Raw genomic sequence first — 27613 nt, 5'->3', positions numbered from 1 at the left:
CTGTGCAATAAAGGCTGATCACCTGCATGCTTTTGTACAGATTAGTCAGCACATCAGTGTAGACACAATGTCTTTTCTGTTTGTTGGATGTTGGATTTTTTTTTTTTTAACTATAATGGATATGCACTTCATAAAACAAGACTTTGTGCTTTCACTGCAATTAATGATCGGTAGCTATTACCATCAGGAAACTGGGGTGCAAGTAATGGAGTAAAACGTTGATAGTTAAGGAGAGATGATGTTCACAAAGCATGACAGAATATATTGTGTAATGTGATAATATTTCAGAATTGCATATTAAGTGTGAGCAAACTATAGCTGAAATTCAATCATCAAACTCAGTCACAGCCTGAGATCTGTAGCTGTAAAAGGATTACATGCACTGTAATGCTCTAACTAAAGCCTGAGGGATTGAAGTGGATCCTTTTTTGGAAGGCACTCACCTTTATAATCTCTAAAAGCTTTTAGTATCCATGCTATTGTGGAACCAATAATGTCTCAACAAGTACAGTTATGATATAAATAGACTAAAGTGCCAGGTGGTAGAGTAGCGCAGCTTTTACATTTTATACGCTTCTGAAATGGTCTTAGCCCTATTATAACTTGGTATTTGCTAAGATGCACAGTGCTAGAAAGTGTCCAGAACACACATGGGTCTGGGAATGCACAATTTGTATGTTTGTTGCATATATGTCCTTTGAGGTGCCAGAAAAGACAACATGGTGATGACTGCAACACTTCAGAATGACAGATTCCGGCCCAAGTGTGTTTGTCATTCAGTCCAGGAAAGAATGGGTAATCCACTGAGAGCTCCACTGACACAGCGTTATTCTGACTAATGCATTGTGCCACAAAGCCTCAGAGCAACCTAAATAGATCCTACTCAGCACCTCGGACCTGTCAGTACAGCAGTTGGTGATGGATAGATGCCGTGTATGTGGAGCTTTAGAGACTGCACCAGGAAACAGCTTCAGAAAACTTGGAAAGGAAAAAGCACAGACTAAAATACTGTCAACAATAGCAGTCATACAAACAGTATCTGCACACTTACATATTATATTGGAATCAGATACCACCTCTCCTTACATGATTTCCCCCTGGGATTAATAAAGTTCTTTGAATCTTGAATCTTGAATGATTGTCAGGTATTTATTCAATAACAACACAGAAGATTTTGCTATTCCATCTTGAAAATGAGCAGCAATTTTCCATAAATGTCACATTTTAATTGATAGCAGCAACTTGAAATTAATTGCCTTGCTTATCAGAAGTGTATGCCAGAATTGTTTAATTAAGTACAGGCCACTTCTAGGTGCTGTCTTTGTACTCTAACTGTAGACGAGCTGCCGCCAATTAATAGGCTAATGTCAGTACCACAGAAATCATCCATCCTTCAGGAAGGTGGCTGTTACAGAAACCAGACGGAGTGCTAATATATTTAGAAGGTCAGAAATATTAATTTTATAGCATAACATCATTCAACAAAACAAAACAGGATTATTACTATGGACCAAACGTGGCCCAGGGTAGCTGATTAAGCTGATGATAATTTCCTTATGACATTAAAGGAATAATTCACCTCACCATAGAAGTGGGCATTATGATCAAAAATTTATAGCATGGTATAGTTTAAAACTCTCACAGAATCAATATAGTAAATCCCAGTATAATTTTTCACAATGACATATTAATATGGTGGTCTGGGAAAACCCTTTGGATGTCACTGTGGCTGAATTTTGGCAGAAAACAGCCAAAGAGATAGAGATTTGACCAAAATTGCATTTTACAGCTACATATGACCATAATACCATAAATATTTCACCAAAATGACTTGGAAATGTATTTATTTGCTTTTTATTCTTGTGTAGGTTATCTTCCTGCAAAGGATGTGATGGTAAGATGAGTCAATCAGCCTAAAGTTGTCTAAAACCTTGCTAGCTATGTGTGATCTCCTCCCACAGTGGTCAGGTTGTTGGATAGTTACGATGTATGTATGTATGTATATATATATATATATATATATATATATATATATATATATATATATATATAAACCTAATTAGTGTAGTCTGTAATCAGATACCAGTCATCAGAATGTCCGCAATGCTGCTGTACTGTTGTCGGGATGAAATCTAGAAATGCAATTTCCTCCTTCTAGTTGAGACACATGCAAATTATAAACATGTTGCAGTGTAGGTAAGTCTGTATTTTTCAAAACTATATGTGGTAAAAAATGTCAGAATTTCATGATGTGAAGGGTTTTCCCATGCCACTTCATATTTAATGAAAGTAGTATACTATTTGTATTATATAAAATAATGGATAGATAAACTCGTTAACACTACATGCTAAAATTAGGCTGTTGATAGAAAATCTTGCATTTAGCATTTATAAGTTTAGTATTCATTTCAGGTTCTTTGCTTCCACATACAGTACGAACCAATACAAAATGTAACTAAACTTCACATTAAAATTGTCCTTTAAATCCAAATCTTGTTGCAGAAAAAGGCTAAAAACAAACTATAGAATGAACAGCTTCATTATTAGGTGTCATGAAAATAAACTGCTAGTTTGGTGTTGTTTGTTATAGATTTGAAGATGTGCTATGAGTAAGTAAAATGGCTCTATGCAAAACTAACTCTGTGTTTTTAGTCGCAAAACACCAGGGCGCAAGCCGATCACGTACAAACATAGTGCGTAGCTCCAATGCTCAGCATTTTTTCCTGTTTCTAAATGAAAATGATCATCTTATTCTCATTGTGTATAAGTCTATATTAATAAAAATACAGATGTTTATGCCATCAGTATCTGTGTATTTTACCTGCAGCAGCCTTTATAGATTCTGTGCAATAGCACAGTCTGTAGCACAGACTACACAGGACATTACCTTTTCCCATCAATACAAATACACTTTTACAATATTTTCTTCTCTATTAGATTTCATAGTCTGAATTTGATTACTTTGGAAGTGAGAGTAGACGAATGAAAAGTGGCTGAAATAGTGACAAAGCGATTTTCAGGTACTGAGCAAGGTCAAGCTGGGTTTATTGTTGCAGGCCAAAAGTATGGATAATGCAAGAGAAAATCATGTCCTTCTTTTTGCTTTGTCACATTCTGTGTGGATTCTGTGTAATATTTAGGTTTTTTTTCAAGCAAAGCGTTCCATAGAGGTCTAAGAGGAATTACACTCAGTATGCTAACTGAAGTGTCTAAAGCCTATTTCTTTAATCCTTAACTGGAATGCTTTCTAAACTGCATGCGGCTCTGACGCTGCATATTTAAAACCACACAAAGGAGGCATAATTGTTCAAAGAAAGTGAAGTCGTAAACTGCGACAGTCTCACTCCTTCTCAAGAGTCTCTCATCTTGATTCAAACTTTCAAATTTTGTCTTTTCTCTGGTTTGGCAACGCAGCACAATTAAAAATTTGTTCAAATAAAGTGCTTAGTCCAGTGTTACAGGTTGGTGGTATAGCACACGCATACATTAAATGCCTCAATGAAATCAAGAACAGCTTTCTTGTAATTACTTACTTAAACTGCAGAATCGAATCAGAACATGGACATATTGTTTCAGTCTCTGTGCTGGTAGAGGGAATTGCCTTTTCTGTTTTAAACAGCATAAAGCTGATGTGTATCATGTGATGTTTCAGACCTAAAAGCTTGCACTTGAATAACTAATAAGGATCATGTAAGTGCTGTATCAGTTTGTCAGTGGATTATTGCTGTAGGTAGATTATTGGCGTGGGTGGATGATTGGTGTGAGGGGATAATTAGCGTGGGTAGATTATTAGCGTGGGCGACTGACATTTTGGAGATGCTCCTGAAAGTGTATTTGAGCAATTTTGAGGGGATTATATACAACATTCACCACCTATGTTCAGGCTTACTAAAAAAAGAAAAAAAAGATGGTCATTATGTTGAATTGCCACTGGGCCAGTCTATGCTATCATTCTGAAAAATAACAAGACAAAAGTCCATAATCCCTTGCGTACAGTATTGCACCATAGTAATGACTCAGCAGGAGTGCAGTGGAAGGCTCATTTTTATAAAAAGAAATATACCTTAACTATCACAGTGAGAGAAATGTAACGCTACTTCTCATAGAACAGCTCTGATGGGTTTATACTGTCGGATCTCACTAAAAAGATACAAGACAATAGTTAATATAATTTCAGTTATAACTGATTGATATCTGAGTGTTTATGCAGAATGATGTATGCACTGGATAGGCTATTTATTATCAAATCTCTGTTTTTTGTGTGTATAGTTTATAGTCTGGATAAAGCAATAGATTGTATTACTGTACCTAAATTGGGTTTTATTTCCTTGCAACTTGAAGTTACAATTTTACTTCTGACTGTTACAAAGCACTGACACTGGAGACTCCTTCCAAAAAATGCTTAAAACAAAGATTTTCTCCAAACAGAAAACTTCACCATATCAAAAAATACATGTTTCTACACCGTACAAGTCCCTGTGTAAGTTGTTACTATAGAAATGCTAACAAATTACAACTACTGTAATTTGAGCCGAACTACACAGAGCCGAACTACTGTCAGAGCTGCTGTTACAGAAAATTATTCGACACCTTCTAACCAATCAGATTAGAGAATTCATCAGCCCTTTGATATAATACAGTTAAGACTATAAAGTCTCTAGAAACTAGAAAAGATTTAGATTCTAATGACTTGACCTTGGTTTCAGGTTCATGTAAGTACATTAGAGCATTTGTAGTCAGGGAGCGTAAGAGTTTTGTTAGCGAGCAGTAGACCTCATTCCCTGTATGTTCAGTGACCTTTGTGGTTGCATCTCACTGCATCAGCATTGCTGTGGTTATGCTTTTGCGGTGCTGGAGCTGTAAGCTTTAATAGATTTGCCCTTTTTTCACAACATACAATGATTGTGGGTTCAACAGAACAGCCTAAACTTATTATTATGAGGAAGTGGTAGGATGGAGGACTAATGAACTAATGAGAATGATATCTAATGTAACCTCTTTCTCTACAGAAATTGCTCAGCTCTGCATAGTCCAAAATAGTTGAGAGGAAGGTGAGAGGAATGACGATCCTGCCTGACTGGAAAATTAAATCTTTAATTTTACATGAGCAGTATGTAGTACAAGTAATATATTTTGCTGGAAATGTGACTCTCCTAAGCAGTTTATACAGTAGCACTGGGTGATATCAAACGATAAGTATAACTACACTCTTAAAAAAAGATGAGCCTAAGTAAATCATCCAGGTCTGTAGTTAAAAGCAAGTTTAACACATACCTGCACTCTTTTCATTGACTCGTACTGAGGCTGCACCTGTGTAAAGAGGTCCCATATTGCACAAAATAGTATTTAACCCCTTTGGATTGGTTCACTTAAGTGTTGAACATAATCTACCAACACTGTGAAAGTATCAGAATCCTCAGCACTCACTTCAATTCAGTTCTGTCCATAAGTAGAAAGTAAGCTTGTTTTCTGAACTGCTTTATGAGCTACGAGCTTCCAAATCTTTGTGATGTCATATCCATGAAGACATCTGTATCAGCATGGCTCCACCCGAACAGTGTCATAAACCTACAAACAGTCGTTCCCTCACCAGACTCTTCTTTCTCTGTCTTGGAGCTAATAGCGCTGTCACATAACTAGTAAAAAAAAAAAAAGGTCCTCTGTCCTAAAGACTGAAATGTTAATCAAATCTCTGTACAGACATTTTTGTCATAGCAATGTTTATATATTTATTTATTTTTTTGCTGTTAAATAGCATCACATTTATTGTTCGGTTTAAATTTTGTGAGCATCCACCCCAAAATTTAGACCCTTGTGAATGAATTGTTACTAAAAAAATGATAACATATTTTTTAGCAGATTAATGTATAGCCATGGAATAATATAAGACAAAATTATGTAGTATCATATTCATAAAGCATTTAAAATGCGTATGAGCAAAATACGATTTTGAATAGCGTCACACATTTGAACATGAATTTCAACAGCACAGCTGCTGTGGTTAAACTTAAAAGAATTAATACTACAAGAGAAATGTAGAAATGCATTAAGCCTATTTTTTTATATTAAAAAAGGTAAAAAATGTGCAATATGGGACTTCTAAAGCATTACTCTCAGGCAACAGAGGAGGACTGGGGTACTTTGTGGACCATTATACCATGGCAAAGCCTTATCACTATGATTTAGTGTATTTTGACCTCACATGGATATACACAGTCATTTGAGCCAGATCCATCCATCTTTGTGAACAAAGATCTGTCTAAAGATTCTTCAGTTTACTCACACCTATATAGCGTTCCTAGAGCAAACAGAACTAGTCAATGCCTGTTTTACTGCAGCTCTGTAAAATCCATCCCAAGCTGTGCATCCTTGCTATTTCACCTATAAGCAAACTTTGCAAAAGTTCAGAAGTTTATCTGTGCATACTTATGGTTCAGGATTACCTCAGAATCCCATATTTGCAAGGACGCAGTGGACATGTTGTAAACAGAACAAACGTCACTGTCATAGTGACCTTCAATCAAGACCCACTTATTTCTTAAACCTGATGGCTCTAAACATTGTTTATTGTACCATGAAAAGACATAGCACAGTGCTTGAATATTTATATTCTTTCTAAATGACATGGGTTGTTAGGAACGTTAATAAGCCTATGGCAGGTCATGATGCTGTTTTTTCCCCTTATTTTCTTCTGCTGCTCTACAGAACAAAAATGAGAAATTACGTCTCATGTAAACATTTATAAATGATAATGCAGATGACAATATACACTCCTGGGAAAAAAAATGGGCCGAAATGGCAAATCTTAAGCTTTTAATGGTCTTAACAACAAATCATTGGTTAGAAAATTAGCAGGAATTAAACAAATGCACTCCTGAGAGCTCCTGTGCCACTATTTGCTGGTTTACTTTTGCTGCAGTGAACTGTTTAGGGAAAAGCTAGAAACAGAGAAATTCACTTATATAGTCTTCTTGTACGCACAGGTAAAATCATGATAATGATTAAAATGTTTGATGTAAAATTCTAACACATGTCTGGGTGTGCAGAATTTTCCAAAAATATTTTTTTGGGATTTTTTTTTTTCTTAAAAGATTAGTCATTATTTGGTTATCTGCCACACCTGATGCAGCCCATCAAGAGCCACAAGGCTTAAACATTTAGAGAAATCAAAGGGAAAAACTATCCCATGCTAAGTTCCTTTATCTATTTGTTTAATTCTTGCTAATTTCCTGACCAATGATTTGTTGTTAAGACCATTAAAAGCTTAATATTTTGCCACAATGTGTACTCATATGGCTGATACGCTATATGGAGAAAAGAACACCTGACCATCACACCCGTGTGTGCTTTTTGAACATCCCATTCCAGATTTAGTTTCCTCTTTGCTATTATAATAACCTCCACTCTTGTGGGAAGGCTTTTCACTAGATTTGGAGTGTGGCTGTGGGGATTTGTGCCCATTCAGCCACAAGAGCATTAGTGAGGTCAGACACTGTCGAGTGAGGACACCTGGGGTGCAGTCGGCGTTACAGTTCATCCCAACAGTGTTCGAGTTCTTCAGCCTTGGCAAACCATGTCTTCATGGATCTCGCTTTGTGCACAGGGGCATTGTCATACTGGAAAATGTTTGAATCCATACAAAGACATCCTATACAATTATGTGCTTCAATCTTTGTGGCAACAGTCAAGGATTTGGGTACTTTTATTTGGAAATAAAGACTTTTTCTCCAAATTCATTAAAGCCCTTTTTTTCCTTTACAAGTATGTGTGTGCTGTTGCATAGACTGCTCATAGCACCTGGGTGATTATTCCACAATCGCAGTGCCATTAACCCCTTATAACCCTCTAAAGTGTGGTGAGGTGAAAAGGCAGGACCCAAATGCATAAGATCAATGTGCTCTTTATTAATTAGGGCAAACCAGGAATCGTTTTCAAAGTCTGTATCAAACATCAAAACACAGATGGACATCATCATCCAAGGAAAATTCATAATCGTAAACCATGTAAACAAGCGTTGATCAGAAAACCATGAACATGAACTAGGGAACAAGAAACAAGGCTCAGAAACGCACAACGCAATTGACTGCACTGGAACAAAGAAACACAAGGGCTTAAATACACAGACTAATCAAGGGAAGAACTGAAAACAGGTGAGAGCAATACTTTAGGAAGACAACCAGTGACAAGACAGAGGTGGAGACAAGACATGAACCATGCAAATATGCAAATGGCCATATAAACAAACACACAAAACTAGGAAGCAGTGCTGTTTGTGCTGACAGCTGCAGGGTACGCTGGGATCTGCGGTGTGCACTGAGATGCGCAGCACGTGCTGAGAAGGGGAATGCGTGACAAACCTTTGTAGAATTAAACTTTTTATCTAAAATGAATCATTTTGCAACACTGTATCCAAAAAAACATGCATTTAACGGTTCAAAAAAAAATGTGATAAGCAATCCCAGGCAGCAATATCTCATTATCTGATATCTAGGTCTCTTTGCTGACATTGGCTGCACTTACATACATATAGTCCACAAGACAAAATAATAACTGAATTTACCCAAATGAACCAGTTCAGAGATTTACATACGCTTGATCCTTAATACTGTGTGTTACCTGGATGATCAATGACTGTTTTTATGTTTTGTGATAGCTTTTCATGAGTCCTTTGTTTGTCCTGAGCAGTTAAACTGCCTACTGTTGTTCAGAAAAATCCTCCAGGTCCTGCACATTATTTGCTTTTCCAGTATCTTCTGCATATTTGACCCCTTTCCAACAGTGGCTATATGATGTTGAGATCCATTTTTTCACACTGAGGACAACTGAGGGACACATACACAACTATTACAAAAGGTGCAAACGTTCACTGATGCTCAAGAAGGCAACACACTACATTTAGAGCCGGGGGATGTAAACTTTTGAGCAGGATGATTGGTGTAAATTGTTATTATTTTGTTTATAGATCTTTTTTTCATTCAGTACTGCCTTTTAGAAGCTACGTAAGATTTTTACATGTTTCCCAGAAGACAAAATAATAACAATATGCAATCTTTACTAAATAAAAAACAAAATACAATTTTTATGATTCCTTTTATTTTTTCAAATTATTAATATTTTGCAGATTCTGCATGGCGTATGTAAACTTATGACCCCACCTGTACGTAACATGGTTGATTTTTTTTTTAGCATAGAATTAGCAAATACACAAAATGTGGTTAAGTAGCATCCATGCCAGTGTCATGATTTGTATTGGTTTAATTAATAATTTACTCTGAATCTATAATTTGGTTATCAGGGATATTCAAAGTGACCTCATCAGTCAATATCACAGTATCATTGAAAGAAATAAAGGGAAAACCTAAGTTTCTTCTTCCTCTGATTTTCAGGAAATTCAGATGATGCTCCAGATGATGAGTTTTTGTTAAACTTGTGGAATATAGTAAATATTTAAGAGGGGTGAAAGGGTTTGTGTAACAGGGTTGAGTGAACGTTGTGAAAATAAAACGTACATTTTTCATAATCTATAAAGGATGACTCAAAGTGGATGTTTCAAGCTTGGGATGTTGAACAGATTCACACATTAATGCAAAAAATATTAACAATTTTGAATTATTTTACTTATTATATTTCAAGGTAAAGTGGGATTAGAGTGGACTGAGACAGTCAAAATCCTAAGTACTGTAGATAGGTTTTATCACTGTTAGTAAAAGTTATTTTACGTGGACTAAAGCTATCACACAATAATGGAGGTGGCATAGGAATGAGATGAATTTACTTTGTATGTATCGGAAATCTTTGTTTGACTCCACATAGGACTCTCTTAGAAGGTGAGAGGAGAGTTGAATGCCTGATGAAGACCTAGTGACTGAATTATAATAAGGAAGATTGCTTGGTTACCGTTCCTTATTTGAATATTCCTCATTTAAATGCATAATCTGACTTGTATCTCGTATAATGCACTACAATTTATTTTATTTTATTTTAAAGAATTGCTTATTAGAATTCATGGCAGTTTCTATGACGGAGTGTGGAATTTCCACTGAATACAGCTCAATATATTAAACCTAGTTAACTAAACATGGTTAAAAAGATGCATGAACATGGCTGAAAACATTGCTGCCTTTGTGCTGGTTGTACTGTTCTACCGCCTACTCCTGTGTGCACTCATCACCTTTCTCATCCTCCTGGGACATGAAGCACCAGCAGAGTGCCTGTCAGTTATACAGCCTCTGCCCATTTAGCACTGGCATGGAGCGACGGTTAGATCATCATTCTTTCCTCTCGTCTGGTACTAATAGCACATTGTCTGCCAGGTTCCAGGACAGCCTGAAGGTCTGTGGTTTGTAATGGAATGCAACCTTTAAACCCACAGGTCAAAAATCACTGTTTTTCTCCTGCAAACCAGAAAAGCTGTGCAGTGGACCAGAACTGACACTTGAAGCTCTTTCGAGCTCTGGTTTAGTGCTGGAATAGTTCAGTGTGGACTAAAATTTGCTTTACATGGCTTGATATTAGATTATGCATTTCTAAAACAATTTCAACCTTAAAGGAAATATGAAAGCTTGATTTTTTCCCCCCCAAAATATACCCCAGAGTGCTAGTTGGTACAAGTTTAGCTATGACCCAGTTTGGTGTGCTGTATGTAAACTGAATTCCTTTTCAGTGAGGTGATTAGATCACTCAACAGACGTCAGTAGAACTTTAGCTCACGTGCTATTTTTACTGAACAAGGTCATTATTTTCGACAGATTTTATGTTGTGGTTAGATTACTGATTTACATAACTAAACTGGAAAAAAGGATCTCTCCTGAATGTTGTGAACTATTTTCATCATCAATTTTTGGGCTGCCACGGAGCTTGCATTAGTGTCTGTGTGGAGTTCATGTTCTCCTCGTGTTCTCATGGGCTTCCTTCGGGTTCTCCAGTTTCCTTCCACGTCACAAAAACATGCCATAAGTGGATTGGCAGATCTAAATTACCCCTAATTATAATTGAGTGTGTGAAAGTGTGTGTGCATGGTTCACTGCGATGGACTGGTGTTTCATCTAGGGTGTGTTCTCAACTCGTGCCTTGTGTTCTTGGGATAGACTCCCAATCCACTGTGACTCTGACCAGGATAAAGCAGGTACTGACGATGAACACTATGCCATGATGATGATTCTTTATCATTTTAATTTTTGATTCTTCTAGCCTGTTATGATTTTCCCATCTCCCCTTTGTTTCTTTTAATAGACATTATAATTCTCATCTATCATGAACAACAATAGCATAATATATTAACATTACAGCTGTCAGAATGAATGTCACTGTTATTAATGCAGAATCATTAGCGAGAATCCCAGTACATCTAAGAATTGATTATTTTTTTTCCAATTCTCGTTACTTCTTCATAGATAAATAAAGTATAAAGGTACTATGTATTCTTAACATACAGCTATAATTTCACTTGAATTGTTGAAGCACTGCAGTACTCACTGATCATAAATAGATAATGTCATTTGCTGCTGGTGGAGAAAATGATTATATTGCAAATGATGTTGCCTATTTTGGATGTTGTCTTTTTATAATCCAGGCAAAATGTGACTTGTCAAGCAGCCAGATGATTCTTTGTGATGGACGACTAAGCTTAAGAAAAGGGTTGATGAAGTGCCCTTGAAGCCTTAACATTAGAATCAGTTAAACTTCAGTAACCTGCAGACTTGTTCAGTTTAATTACATTTTTTTTTACATTGCCCTATAAACCATGTCTCTCTGGTGCTGGGAATCATTAATGTTTGTCACACATGCCAGATATATAGATACACATTAATCTGGTATCATGGTGTCCCTGGAAAGAAGGACATTGCTGTAGTGTTCTCTCAAGAGGGAATAATGCGTGTCGATTAAGTCTCCCATCCATCTTTATTAGTGCACTCAGGCACAGAACACTGATTGGAGCACTATTGCTTATCCCTGCAGTGTAGGGGCCAAGCATGAAATTGCAACACTGTAAGAATGAAACAAACAAAAAAACATCTCTTTCATATCATAAGCTCACAGATTAGAGTCGTGCCATTGGGCATTTCCTGTCTGCGGATGTTGATTTTGTTCAGCAGAGGCCTTGAGAGCATGATGGTTAAACCCAGCTGTTACATTTTTAATTACTAGATTAAAATCTATGTACACACTTCTGAAATGTTATATATGGGCCATCAAATGAACCTCAGTCACACGAAAGATACATCTTTATTAATAAGTATAGCATTAAATTTAAATTTGGTATTTACTCTGACTGTAACTAAAAACCTTCTAACTTTCCAACACAGTGAACGTTTTGTGGTTTTCACGAGAACTTAAAAGTATGTTTATGCCATGGGAAGTGGTTAGCGTGCATTGTTTTACACCTGAACTGCATTTCAAAGTATTTTTGTCTGACAGAATGGTAGGGAATAATCTAGAGAAAAGTAATAGGTTATGAAGGTTTTAAATAGGTTTTAAAAAAGAACTACAACTATTAACCAATTACACTCACTATATTGGGAACACCATACTAATACTGAGTATTAATTTCTCACCTCCTCAATGCCTCAATTCTTCATGGCATGATTCCACAATGGGTTGGAAACGTTCCTTTGAGATTCTGGTCCATGTTGACATAATTATATCATATAATTGCTGTAGATCTGTTAGCTGTATATTTATGCTGTAGAAAACATTCCCCACACCATTATACCACCACAAGCCTGATTGCTTGGCATAAGGCAAGTTGGGTACATGGATTCAAGCAGCTGATGCCAAAATCTGACCCAACCATCTACATGTTGCTGCAGCATATGAGATTCATCTGACCAGGCAATGTTTCTCTTCAACTGCTTTTCTGCTCACCACGGGTGTAAAGAGTGGTTATTTGAGTTACAGTAGCTTTCCTGTCAGCTCAACCAGTCTGGCCATTTTCCATTTTTTGTTTTTTGCCATTCTGTTTAAACTCTAGAGATTGTTGTGTGTGAAAATCCCAGAAGCTGCTGCCACAAGTCTAAAATATAATTACAATATAATATAACTTATTCCATTAACATGAGTGATTTTTATTTATTTCACCACTGTGTGGTATTCCTAGAAGAGAGAAGCACTGGCTTCTGGATTTCTAATCAAGTAGGAGACCAATTTTGTGCCTGATGAAATTTTGGGCCTTTTTTTTTTTTACGTGAAGAGCTTTTTTGTTTCACAAAAACAGAATTTATTATGAAGGTTCCAATGAAAAATACATTAGTACTGTGAGTTTAAGCAGTTGCTGTGCAAGTGATTTATCATCAGAGATTTTAAACAAGGATTCGCTTGAAGCAGTTTGAACCTCAGGAAGATTTGCCTACTGTGACATCAGCACACGTTCTATTACAATACATCCTCAGCTGTGTTAACTCCTATGTACAGCAGTGTCATTTTCTTTCACTGAGAAAATTGACAATATATGATATCTTTTTAGACCTTAATGGAAGAGCATTTTGAAAGTGTGCTTGTGATGCTCTCAAGCCCTTTCGAAGTTTGAGAAAAAGACATCTCTCACTACCTCTTATGTTGTAATAACGTATGCTAGAAATGTTCGAGTAGTGATGCTTTCCAATATCCTTCTTTATTCCCAGCTGAACTGAAGCTGGAAAATGTTTTTACAGGCAGGAAGCAGTGTATGTCACTGAATTATGACCTCTGTTAAGATACACTTTAATGCCTTAAGCAGCCTGTGTGGACTGAAAGCTGCTTAAAGGGACATTCCAGACAAATTTTAAAATTTAACCTTCCATAGCTCTGTTGTAAACATGCCTACTTGCCTTTTACAGTGGTGACACAGTGGTCTCTAGGGTGTAGATACTGGGGAAAAAATCCCTGATGATACATTTTTTGAGGTGCACAAAAGACTACAAAAGATATTTGATGAGGGCAGAAGGAAGCCAGACAGATACATAACTCTATTGCTGGAAATGAATATATTAATGAAAATGCAGGTAATCATTCTTCAATTCAGGATTACAGTGACAGTAATCATTCCAGCGACAAAAATGCCTTGCATTAGAGTTTGTTTGCAAGACAACATGAGGAGAGCTTAAATTCAAACTGCATTTGACATAATAACTAAAAGAAAGCATATAACTGTAGCTAGATCAAATTGTATTTGTAGTAATTTGAAAAATTGAAAGTAATTTGTATTTTGAAAAAAATGTGAAAGTCATTTACTGTATGTTGAATACACTATTGTTAAATCCCGCCTATGCACTATGATTGGCTCGTATCTCTTACTTGAACACGCAATAGCACTAATGATTGGTGGCTCAGGATTGGTTGAGGATTTCCTACAATTTAGTCAGTGATGAATAGTTGTGGTATTAGATGGGAAACTAACTATAAGGGCAGAGCAATGCATAACATCATGGGGTCGCATGATGGCATAATAATAATCACTAATACACACACTTAAAGGTGGATAAGTAGTTGCATTCATGATTTCTATTTTTTTTTTTTCAAGTCTGTAATATCCTACAGGGTTCATGATTTTTAATGCTTTTTTTTCTGAATACTAGACATGTTAAACAGAAAAGCTGTAAACTTTTCATTCAAACCAAACAGCATTAGACTTACAGTCATGTCTTTTTGTGCAATTTGTGCGTTGATTGGACAAAGTCTGTTTAGTATAGCTACATTTAGTTTCTCCCATTTCTCCCAAGGCTTTTGGGGGAAAAGTATGAAAAAGTAAATAATCCACCTGATTCATGTTCCATCACTGATAGGCTGCATGAATCTACAGTCTGAGCTAGAAAGAAATCAGCACCATACAGTGTATTATTCTTACAAACTTTGGTGGCGTTTTGGCACTTTGTTCAACAAAAATACAAAGTAGTCCAAATGAAGTGTAGCCAAGTATGGTGACCCATACTCCGAATTTGTGCTCTGCATTTAACCCATCCAAGTGCACACACACAGTAGTGAACACACACCCGGAGCAGTGGGCAGCCTTTTTTGCTGCGGCGCCCAGGGAGCAGTTGGGGGTTCGGTGCCTTGCTCAAGGGTCTCACCTCAGTCGTGGGATTGAGGGTGGAGGAGGGCGCTGGACATTCACTTCCCCCACCTACAGTCCCTGCCAGACCTGAGACTCGAACCCACGACCTTCAGGTTCACCTTCGGGTTGCAAGTCCGAGACTCTAACCATTAGGCCACGACTGCCCCCACATGATGTGATATGGATGAAATATGATGTGAATGCCAAAAATGAACCCATATATTGACGTCTTTCTTTGTCAAGGTGGAGTTTAGCCCTGCCAACTCATTTATACCAGCTGCTCTTGGATGTCATAGTGGCTGTATAGTTAAGATTCTGGTTAACCGATGAGGATATTGTGAGTTCAGAGTCCTTTGCTCCAAATTCTCTTGCCTGTGAATTGTTAATACTGTATATTAGCTGCCGTTATTTTCATGGGTTCAAAGGAAGAAATTTCATCAAGAGTGGTCATTTTAATTTCCTTTTCCTATAAGCGAAAAAGTGTTGATATTCCCTGTGTATGGAGACTTTTGGGACACCCTGTAAAAAAAAAATAAGGTTTTCATTTGACTCACCCTCATATATTAAATATGCAGTGTATCTCCTAGTTTCAGCATTTTCATGCCCTTCTCTCTTCTTCCACTAATTGCACATTAGCCACACTTGAAGCCCTAATGTGCGTTGGAACGACTCTTTACAGAAATCAATATGCAGTGGAAAGAATTACACTAATGGCATGGTATAATAGTCTAACATTGAGATTATTTTTGATTGTCGGGTCCGGCATGTCCTTTACCTTCAATAAATCATAACAAACTGGGAAACATATCAGAGAGCCAGTAGGGTTTTATTGCAGTGCTCTTTCCTGTCCATCGCCCATACCACAGCTTATATTCAGCAGCACATTGATGAGTTGACTTGTCTGGGGCTTTGTGTTGTACAGTTTAAGGTGGCAAAATCATTGCACTCAGCCTCATCAAACCGTCAGCACTCAGACAGCATGGAATGTTGAAGCAGAGCGGGTGCACGGATGGTTTGTGGTACATCAATTTCTCTTCTGTTATCTCACCTCGAAGCCCGTCTGTGAATGATACATTCAGTATGCCACTGCCTTAAGAGGAGCTCGAGAAACAGTATGTGAAGTCAATTCATTCTGAATACTCATCAAGCTGAAACCACACAGCGCTCAGTGATCCTCCCCACAGGCTGAGCCTTCAAAGGCCTTCCTTTTGAAATTAATCCCTCTTCTTCACATGAATAAGCTCAGGTCCCACTGCTTTGCACAGGCAGGCACATCCACAATAAAAAGCTGTTAATTCATCCCCCACATTACAGATTCTCAGATCCAGATCCATCCTAACATCCAATGTACAAAGAATCCTCCAGTAAATGGTGTGACAGATAATTTAATTAGTGGATGGTTTTTATCAGTTTTATATTTTGCAGCTCAGCAGAAATATTCAGAAAGTTTAGAAATCTCTGTGGTTTTCTCCAGGTGTACTCTAAGTGTTGTATTATTCCAGAGAAAATGAATGTGACATGCTGTGAACCGAATGCCCAGGGCAGACCTGCCAACCTTTATGCATTTTGCTTAGGAATGGTGGCGGCTCGTCTGTTTATCAGCCGCTCTGCAAATTAAGCTTCGTACAGTTCTCATTCACATAAACTCCACGTTTCTGTTGAAACAATAATTACCTCTTTTGGAGAAACCATCCATCCATTTTCTGTACTGCTTATCCTGCACAGGGTTGCGGAGGCCATTCCAGGGGACTAGGGGCAAAGGTGGGGGACACCCTGGACGGGTGTGCACATACACCACAGAAAATTTAGAGATGCCAATCAGCCTACAACGCATGTCTTTGGACTGGGGAGGAAACCCTTGAAGCACAGGGAGAACATGCAAACTCCATGCACACAGGGCAGAGGCAGGAATCCAACCCCCAACCCTGAAGGTGTAAAGCAAATATGCTAACCACTAAGCCACCATGCCCCCCTCTTTGGAGGAACCAATGATTAAAAATGTTCCTGTTTGACAGATTATAAGCTGATGTTCCATGAATTCCATTGATTGATTTTATCTTCTGGTCAAAAATGGGAACTGCAGCAAGCAGTAGAGGCCCACTGGGGCAGGAATCACACTGCACCATGCTCAGGGGAGGAGCACTGGACAGGACAAGTAATGACAGGGTTGCCAGGGTGTGCTAGTTTAAACACTCTGCAGCTGGTAGGATATTGTTTTGTAGCAGATAATCAGAATTAAATCTGATAAATTCCCACGAAATGCAGAAGGCAAAGTGTAAGTGTGGACAGTGTGCCTATGATGTACAGAACTATTTCTATTGTAAGATCTATAGCAAAGATTGGGAGACGGAAAGGGGGATTCTCCATTTGCATAATGTCTGTACATCAGAAATGTTAGTGCACCACAGTGATCTAGTTTTCCTCTCAAAAGCTGAGCAAAAGAAGAAAAATATCCCCCTTTTCCAATTCCTGAATTTTTTCTGTAGTTTTTGAGATGTAGTTGGGCTAGAAATTACAACCCTGATTAATGATATTACCTTGAACACATTAGAACAAATGGACATCTAAAACCACTCAAAACAAGATGCTAATCTGTATGCTGGATGACTCTTAACTGCCTATTATGTGGTTACTCTAAAACATTCATTAGATAGTAGCTTATAGCGTAAGTCAAGTGTGATAGCCTCTCAACTTAAGTTTATTTGAAACTATGACATTATTACTCTCGTCCTTCCACACCAAAATCTATGGTCACAAGCCACCTCCGCATAAAAACTCTGCATTTAACAGGACATTTATTTGTGACATTATACACTGCTGTAGTAATCAAACTATAAAGAGCAGGATGTGGATGAACTCATTTTAGGCATTAATAGATTTAACTAAGACAGGAAAGCATCAACATAAGCAACACATCCAATTAATAATGCATCTTCTGATGAGACATTCTGTATCTTGTAAAGACATTAAAGTACAGACTTGAGCAGGGTCCTAATGGGGTAGCCCTTAAAAATGAATAAACACTATCTGCCAATAACCTTATTTTTCATCCAGACAACAGCATTGTGTTGATGCAAAAGGAGTTGTCTAGATGTCTTAATTGAATTATGAATAGAGAAAAAAACAAATAGTGTTTTGGCAGTTCTGTTGTGTGGGTGTTTTTGCCTAAAAGCCTTCACGCACAATATTTTTATCCTTGTGGTTTCATGTTGTGTTTTTCTCACTTTTTTGTCAGTTATTGATGCAAATTGTGTCACATCCTGAATAACTGCTAATCAGTAATATACCCATATGGCATTATGTTTGCACTGTCAGCTATCATTTAGATGTAGAGCAGTTAATAGAGATGTGCTGTTCAAGGCAACTTTAAAACCCAAAGTGTAATCAAGCAAATTGCACTGACAGCAATGACCTTCAAAATATCTATAGTCAAAACCCACTGCGACATTTATGAATTTTGCTCAGGAGCAGAACAGTAAATCAGAATAAACACAGATATGCGAAAGAGAAATGCAATGCAAAAGTGTGCACAAAGCTCCTGTATGATGCAGTATTAATGCTGTCAGCATGATCTCATGAGAAATTTGTACTTTGCCTCTAACTATGACTTTCCTTAGCTCCTCATTTCCTGATCCAAGTTCCTAGTTAATGTGGTTTCTTGTTTCGATTTTTTTACCTGGTCTACCTGTGACCTGATCCACTTTATGTATTGTGACCAAAATGGATTAAGCCAAAGAGAAAAACTGCACTTGCTTCTGACTGTTCGCATGTGTTACAACCTTTGAAAGAAACATTTGGAAGTGCTTTACCTCATCTAGGACAGTTTCTAACCAATCAACAGTGACTACATGAAAAGAAGCGTTAATGCTGTTTATACATCAGTTTGTTCCGGTCCACTAATTTGACTGGCCGAGCAGCATTCTAAGAGTGCTAATATTTAGTATAACAGCACTGATACGTTTCGCTGTTTTTATCACTCCAGTAGTCTGTGTTTTTTACATTGAAACTACAGTAGAGTTAGCGACATCATCAGTGGACACGGCAAATGATACATTTTCATGAGTACAACTTTTGACTTAAAATATGAAAGCTCGTCCGATGAGGATGAAAAGCAAGAAGGGACGCCGGTTTCCAATCATTCATTGGAGAATAAAGAGGCCAGTAGTATAATTCAGCAATATCGCATGAGCAAGAGTGTTGTTGACTTGAATATCAGCACGGCTGTGATTCGGCTGTGTTTTTTTATACAACAGTTTTATAAACAATACAATAATATTGAGTAACTGACCTTTCGGATACAATATAGCCAAATATTTGTAATGAAATCACACCACCCTGTTATTGAGTATTTACCTATAACACCATGTCCCAAAGTGTATTCCTTACAAAAGACTCCATGAGAAGCTCCAACAGTCAGAACGTTAGGGCCACATAGATCCTCAGTGTGGAATTGCATCACAGGTTTGTCAAACGCGAGATGTGCCAATGGTTAACCATCTAGTATGCTCCAGCTAAACTGAATTAGTGACTGAGTGGCAATCTGCACCACAGCTTTCAGGACACAGTGATTTTTCAGTCTGCTATATTGCTTTACAAATAAATAATCATGGAAAATACTGAGTGTGAGTGGCATGACTGGGTTATCATCATGTTTTGAATTTATTTTTTACTTGTACGAAGATCATTGTGCTGTGCAGCCTGGTGTTCGCTTGCTTTCTAAATGCGCTAGCCTTGGACTTACTTCTTAGACTTCTGTTCCTAAGGGCCTTACGCATATGATTAGTATCAGCTACTTAGTGATATCACATAATTTCATGACACTATCAGCAAATGCTGCTTGTCTGGGAAACCGTGAATAGATAAAAATGACCATAGCACTGATGCCAATGTTCCCTCTATGCTTTAACCATAAGGGCATGAATAGAAGTACACAATAATGTAGAGTTTAATGCACTACTTAATGAACCATAACAATATAGAAAAACATATTAGGCTTGTAAAGTGTGGTCTGAAGGGAAATTGAGCTTCAATGATTTTATGGATAAATTCATGGATTCAGAATGAAGAGAATAATGTTGGAAAGATATGATAAGATTTGCTGCATTTGTCGAGGATTGGCTGGAAAGCTAGACTAACAGAAGGACTGGCTGAAGTAATGCCATCATGAATTATATGTTCAGGTTCATCTAACAGCAGTTGCTGAAAGTTTCTATACACAAAGAGCCTTTTACAAAATGGGAGAATTTCTCATAATGCTGGTACCTAAATGGCTACAGAGGTGATGCTAGTTTACTGTGAGAAATTTTTGTTTTTATGCACAGAATCCTTGTGTTAAATTGGAGGACTATAATGTGCATAAATAGTCATCAATTTACCCTTGTGAGAACATTAAAATTATCTTCATTTTAGTATTGCTCAGCCACCTTTGTTTTAATTCTTGGGTAAATAATAACTTGCATTGCTCTGGGTCACACTTAATTAAAGATTAAGCTGTATTCAGTTCATCTGGCAGTCTAAAGTGGAGCAGCACTCTGCAGATCAGTGGAGGAATCGAGCAGAGAAAATGTGCTTGCTAATGTCTGGAACACTCGTGTGAAAATGGCGGAATTATGCTGCAGCCAAGGAATGTCCCAAACCTGATCTTCCTAAGGACTTAAAGACAACATTACTCATCTTCAAACACGTGAAAATCTCACACAAGAGCATGGGTTTTTTTTTCGGTTATTGACTAACCAGCTATGTTACAATTGCCTGCTGTTTGTGGTGTCATGACTTCCTTCCAGTTTTGATATCTTCTTTTTGAACACTTTTTTTTTGTTCGTGCACATTTGCCATTGTCCACTGTCATATTTATATTTATTTATTTTCTCCCTCACTATTCTTATTCTTACTGTCATGCTGCTGTAACACCTTCATTTCCCCATGAGAGAGTAATGAAATCATGTGCTGTATGCAAAGGTTCAGTCATGTTTATGTGAAGGGAGACGAGTACTTTTTGTTATTAAACTGCCTTTATAGCTGAAATAGCTGGAAATATTTCATGACATTTCCAAATACTTAGTCGGAGGTTTGATTGTCATTCTTTTTGCAGTAATTGTGCTCTAATGATGTAAAGGTCAACTGAGTCATCATTACAAGTCAATACTTAATGCATTGTTCTGTTTCTGCTTGAAAGCAACTAGCCAGCTAGCTCCACTATGAGCTCAGGTATATCAAGGTGACAGGTGAGGAACTACAGGTTTAGTGCAGGAGGAGAAAAAGAAGGGTAGATCGGGTTTTATATGATAAAATGTAATTGTCCCCCGTTACTAGTATCTCATTTTAATCATGTTCAGTGGAACTGTCGTAAAGGTATTTTATGGCTAGGTTATAAATATGACGAGATTGGTTGATGGTGAATCTTACTTTAATGGATTCGTGCCATCAGCGCTCCTACTCCTGTCTGCATGTCGCACTTATCAATATAACTATACAGATCATGTGGCGAAATGAACTCCTGGCTCCTCCACTGCTTTAAACTATACATTTTATGCATTAGTGAATGTACCCTGAATGTGTTTGAATGTGCCCCAATAATATGACTTGTAACTCAATATAATATTTGGTTTATTGTGCAGTTAATTATTATTTGGTCCTGAGAACCATTAGAGAATCATTTTCCCCTCAACTCATTTAAATGTTTTTTTTTTTTTTCCGTCTTGTTGATTAAACATAAATGATTGCACTGCATCAGTGTTGAGTTCTCAATTCTGATTAGACCAAAGGTGTTGATTAATATTCTCTATGACTCAGATAGTAGTGTCTATGTTTCCGTGTGTATTGTTGAGATAGTGAAGTTCAGGGCAGTGGTGGCTCAACAGTTAAGGCTCTGGGTTACTGATCAGAAGGGTGGGGGTTCAAGCCTCAGCACTCTCAAGGGCTCAACAGTGGCAGCTTGAGAGTGCTGTATCATGGCTCACCCTGCACTCTGACCCCAGCTTCCTAACAAGCTGGAATATGTGGAAAAGGAATTTCACTGTAGTGCTGTAATGTATATGTGACAAATAAAGGTTTCTTCTTCTTTTCTGTGAGGAGATGTTTATTTAGCATTTTTGGAAGGAATCTCCAGTGTCAGAGCTTTGTAAATGCCAGAGGTAAAGGTGTAATTTTAAGCTTTGCTTCACAGGAAAATCTTCAGTACAGAGTACTTTGCAGTTTCTTGGCAGTTGCAATTGGTAACAGCTGCATTTTCTGTCTTATTAACTTGAAGAAAGTGAAAAAAGAGGTTCCTTAGTACACACTCGAAGACTGGCCAAGACATTCTGTTTATTTTGCAGGTTTCCTAAACAGATACCTAACTTTCAATATAAAATTATTATAGCATTAGACTTAAGAACTGCTTACATTAAAGCAAGATTTAAATTTGCTCTTTTGTAGTAAATATGTCATGGCATTGTGGTGTGTGTGCAGTTTAGACACTACATTCAAATCACTTAATACATGCATAATTCTGTGGACAAAACATAATTTTATAAATTAATGAAATCTTTATGTATTCAAACACACTGAATATCAAAGACAGGCTTAATAAGTAAGGTTTCTTCACTTTTGGTAATGGAAATAACTGGTGTTATCATGGCATTTTTATGTATACTGCACATGTTTGGTACAACGATTGTATAATTTGATGTTTTAAGCCTCGGTCCATACAAAACAGACAAAGTGCAGTGCTGATGCCGTCATTTATCACACGTATCACATGTATCTATCGCCCCCCACAGTCTCAACTCTTCAATTACAGTCTTGTGCTAAGACTGTTGTAGGACTTGGTATGAAGACAAATCTCATGCAGATGTTGTACAAAATGTTAAACTTAAAAAAAGTGCAGCACATGTGGTTATAGACTGCACAGCCTCTGGTCAAACAAGCAAATAAATTTGTAAGTTGGCTTTCAGATTCCTCAGACATAATCTACTATTATTCCTAGCTAAAGCACTATGAATATAGTTCACTTTCAGAAATAAAGATGCCAACTGTCACTGAGGTGGTATCATTGAGAGTACATCGTTTGTAACTTTAATGTGTATCTTTAAAAATAAAATAAATTTAATTAGACCTTAAAGACCACTGATGTACCTTTAAAGATTTATTCCAAAACTACGTAAAGGTACATCACATTCACCTTCCCAGGTAAAAGATGCATACTAAAGGTATAAAATATGTACCCTTGATGGTACCATCGTCAGCAACAGGGTAAAGTGCAGTTTGGTTCCTAATCATGTGTTTAATAGATTACATAACTCTTGTATTGCCACTGAAAATCTCATCCTGCTATTGTCTGTTTTTTTTTTCCCTCCCTGTACAGATGCAGGAGCTGTTCTACGAAAACTATGAGCACAAGAAAGGCTTCATTGAGGAACTGCACAGCAGCAAGATTCACAACGCCATCACTCTGCACCCCAATAAACGTCCAGCTTACCAGTACCGGCTGCACAACTACATGCTGAGCCGGCAGATCTCGCAGCTGCGCTACCACACCATCCAGCTGCATCGTGAGAGCATGAGCATGAGCCACCTCAGCAGCACAGAGGTGCAGTGGGAAGACCAGCAGCTAGGTGCGCCCCCTTCATACGCCCGCTACCAGCCATCCGAACGAGCAGACGTCATCGAGTGGGATTTCCTTAACGGGAGATACCTGTACTCAACTAGCGAAAAGAACATGCCTCGACAGGGTCTCGGGAACGTGCTGCGCTCTGCCTTAGAGGACACGGTGCTCCAGGTGATGGAGATGATCAATGAGAACTCCAAAGTTCGAGGCCGTGTCATTGACTTCAAAAAGATCCAGTACGGTTATAGGAGGGTGAATCCTCTACATGGCGCTGAGTACATCCTGGATCTTATGCTGCTCTATAAGAGGCACAAAGGACGAAAAGTGACAGTGCCAGTCCGGAGACATGTCTACCTTCAGCAGTCCTTCAGTAGGCCTTATTTTAATGAACCTGAGCAGCTAGATGTAGCTGAGCTAGTGGAGGCAATCAATAGTGACTTTCAGTCTTTTTCGCTTCTGTCTAATTCACTCAAGATCTTTTACCCTTTTCAGTTTTCAGAGTCTAACAGAGAGATGCGAGAACAAGGTCAAAAGAAGCTGCACATCCTCGTACCACTTACAGGTCGCTATGATACATTCGTGCGCTTCATGGACAACTTTGAGAAGGTCTGCCTTATTTCTAACCAGAATGTGAAATTAATCATCATTCTGGTGGATAATGATAGCAACCAAGACAAGGAGAAGCATTTGGACTTGATTAAGGAGTACCATAATAAATATCCCAAAGCAGATGTGTCTGTGATACCAATGGCAGGAGAGTTTTCTAGAGGTCTCGCCTTAGAAATGGGTGCCTCTGGTCTTAATAATAACTCCCTGCTATTTTTCTGTGATGTGGATCTGGTCTTCAGTAGTGACGCACTCCAGCGGTGTAGAGACAATACCATTGAAGGGAGACAGGTCTATTATCCTGTTGTATTCAGCCAGTACAATCCCAAAATCATCTTCGCTGGGAGCCATACTGAAGACAGCAACTTTGTCTTCACCAAAAAAACTGGCTTCTGGCGAGATTACGGCTTCGGCATCACCTGCATATTCAAAAGTGACTTGCTAAAAGCTGGAGGTTTTGACACTTCAATACAAGGCTGGGGGCTGGAGGATGTCGACTTGTTCACAAAGATCATTAACTCTGATTTAACAGTGTTCCGTTCACAAGAACCCGGCATAGTGCATGTTTATCATCCTGTCCAATGCGATACTAATCTAGAGCCCAAGCAATACAAAATGTGCCTGGGGTCCAAAGCGAGTACGTATGCATCTGCGATGCAGTTAGCTGAACTGTGGCTGGAGAAACATTTAGGCGTAGCATACAGGAACAGAACTTCCTCCTGACATTCCGGCTATCTGTCAGTGTCACTGGAGATTACCTCAGTTCCTCAGTACCTGAACGCAAAAGACTGATTGTGTGTCTGTGTGTCTAAAGTGTAAGCAAGCGTGTGAAATTCAAGGTACTCTAGCAATGTTTGGCGCAGCATATTTATTTGTGCAGTCGACTCTTTCACAGCGTCTTCCAAAGGTCATTTAAGGAAAATGTTAATACCATTTGTTTTGTGCTCGTTGCTGAAAACATGAAATCTGCTAATTTACTCAGGAGCATATTTCTCATCACATGACCACAGTCTGTGAATGTTCAGTATTATCCTTGCCATTAAAGCCGTATGAGAAGTGCTCTTGTTTCCAGGTTAAAGTGGACACAAACACCACCATGAATAAATAAATTATTAATAAATTAATATATTTCCATGGGGACAATATTAATGAAAGTACCATTAATGTGCTTTAAAGGGGACAGAAGAAAAATAAAATGGTCTTTATACTAATAAAATATTTTTTATTTCTGCAGTATTTTTAAAGTTACTGTAACTTTTATTTTCTAGTTGCAATAGGATCATTATGTTAAGGTACTGGTTGCCTTCCGACATTTGCTGTATTCAGTCTTTTTTTTTTTTTTTTTTATTTTTGAAGGTCTGCTGCAGCGAACAAAGTGCATCTCTTATCATTTTTTGCTTTGTGACAAAAGTTAATTTTACAGCAAATAAAATAAGCTTTCAGTTGATTATTTATAATAAATGTTGAATTGCATAAACCTGTGCTGCGTCCCTGCTCATCTGTAAGTTCACTAGCAGCCGGTACACTGTATGTAGTATGATATATGTGAGAGAATCTGCATAGTTCTGGTACACTTTGATGTGTATTTGTGCTGTGTTCAGTGCTGTGCTGTGTTCTACAATAGCCTTTAATATGCAGTGTGTCCAATAATACTAAGAGCTGCCTATTAGAGTTACATACTAATTAATTACATATATACATTAAAAAATTAAATACATTCTCGTTCAATCAAAATAATTTATGTCCAAATCCTATACCTATCTGACTCCATGAAAATGCCAAACACACCCCTAAACTTCTCACTAAACTAATTTGATCTACTCATCCTCAAAGCAATTTATGACAATACATGTGACACTAGTTTAGCACCATGCAAAAAGAACTATTTGCAGAAAATGTATGATATTACATGAAATTTTGAGATTTGACAATGGTAGCACACAATTGTATAGAATGTATTTGTATGCTGTAGCATTAACATTTCCCTTCACTGGAACTAAGAGGCCCAAACCTGTTCCAGCATGACAATACCCCTGTGCACAAAGCGAGCTCCATAAAGACATGGTTTGACAACGTTGGTGTGGAAGAACTCGAGTGGTCTGCACAGAGGCCTGACCTCAACCCCACTGAACACCTTTGGGATGAACTGGAGCACCAACTGCGCCCCAGGCCTCCTCGCCCAACATCAGCGCCTGACCTCACTAATGCTCTTATGTCTCTGAATGAGACAAATACCCATAGCCATGCTCCAAAATATATTGGAAAGCCTTCCCAGAAAAATGGAGGTTATTATAACAGCAAAAGGGGACTAAATCTGAAATGGGATGTTCAGCAAACACACATGGCTATCATTTTCAGGTGTCCACAAACTTTTGGCCATATAATGTCAGTGAGAGGGTGCAATGTGTTTTTTCTCCCCATGCACCCACAAGAGATTAAAACACAAGGTTTCATATCACCAAAGTCCATACAGTTTCTAATGTCAGTTTGATAAACCCACAACACTGCCTGTTTAATCTACATATTACCAAAGCACTGTTGAATTCTTGAATCTAATTGATCCCAAGGTGTTGATTAATTTTCTATAACAGAAGCTCAGACAGCTATAATCATAATCATGGGTTTATATTAATATGCTCGTTCTGACATTTCTGTAGTAATTGTTATTGTGTGTTGTTATTTAACAAAGAACATATAATCCTTGATGTTTATTTAACATTTATGGAAGGAGTCTCCAGTGTCAGTGCTTTGAGACAGTCTAGCTAGAGGGTCCTTAGATTGAGAAACAACCCTGGTCAAAGGTAAAGCTTTAGGTTTTCTTTAGGTTTTTAGGTCCCGGAAAGACTTCAGGAGCGACGGCATGGTGCTTTTCTCAATACCTAGATGCATTATTTGTCTTATTAACTTCAAGACAGAGAAAAACAAAGGTTGTTGAGGGAACGACTGCTATAAGGTAAGTGATAACAAGAGTATGGCGTTCTTAATTTAATAAAATAAATAAAATTAAAATAAAAAAATAAAATAAAATAATTGGCAAATTGCTGTGGTGTAAGAGGAGTGAAACACTTTGCTGTGTGATGTAAGTGATGTAATGGGAAAATAATCAGTGGTGCATTTTTTATTTATTTATTTTTTTTTGTCTTATTAGCTTCAAGAGAAAGTGCTGCAAGTCATAAAATGATAACAGGAACTAACTTGTTTCACAGTCGTTTCGTGCAACTATAAATGGAAAAAAAAATTGCAATAATTACAACTGTATGGCAAAGTGCTGTGATACAAGAGGATTAAAGCACTCCAGGGAATGATGTTAGAGGAAAATGAGCAATCTCTGGATGGTCATCTTGCTTAATGCATGTTTCAGTTTGACATGCGGTGTGAAGTCCTTTTTATTG

General features: G+C 37.7%; 1 protein-coding gene across 1 annotated transcript in view; it reads left to right on the top strand.

Annotated features, from left to right (window-relative positions):
• Window positions 1-25747, top strand: part of chsy3 (chondroitin sulfate synthase 3) — a 46298-nt gene extending 20551 nt beyond the window's left edge. Inside the window, exon 3 of the mRNA XM_026942077.3 lies at window positions 23373-25747. Within this exon, the coding sequence (XP_026797878.1) occupies window positions 23373-24944 (1572 nt within the window). The 3' untranslated portion in view covers window positions 24945-25747. The remainder of the gene's footprint in view (window positions 1-23372) is intronic.
• Window positions 25748-27613: the final 1866 nt, after the last annotated feature.

The sequence above is a fragment of the Pangasianodon hypophthalmus genome, chromosome 17, assembly GCF_027358585.1.
Source record: "Pangasianodon hypophthalmus isolate fPanHyp1 chromosome 17, fPanHyp1.pri, whole genome shotgun sequence".
Lineage (NCBI taxonomy): Eukaryota > Metazoa > Chordata > Actinopteri > Siluriformes > Pangasiidae > Pangasianodon > Pangasianodon hypophthalmus.
This window is presented reverse-complemented; position numbering and strand designations above follow the sequence as displayed.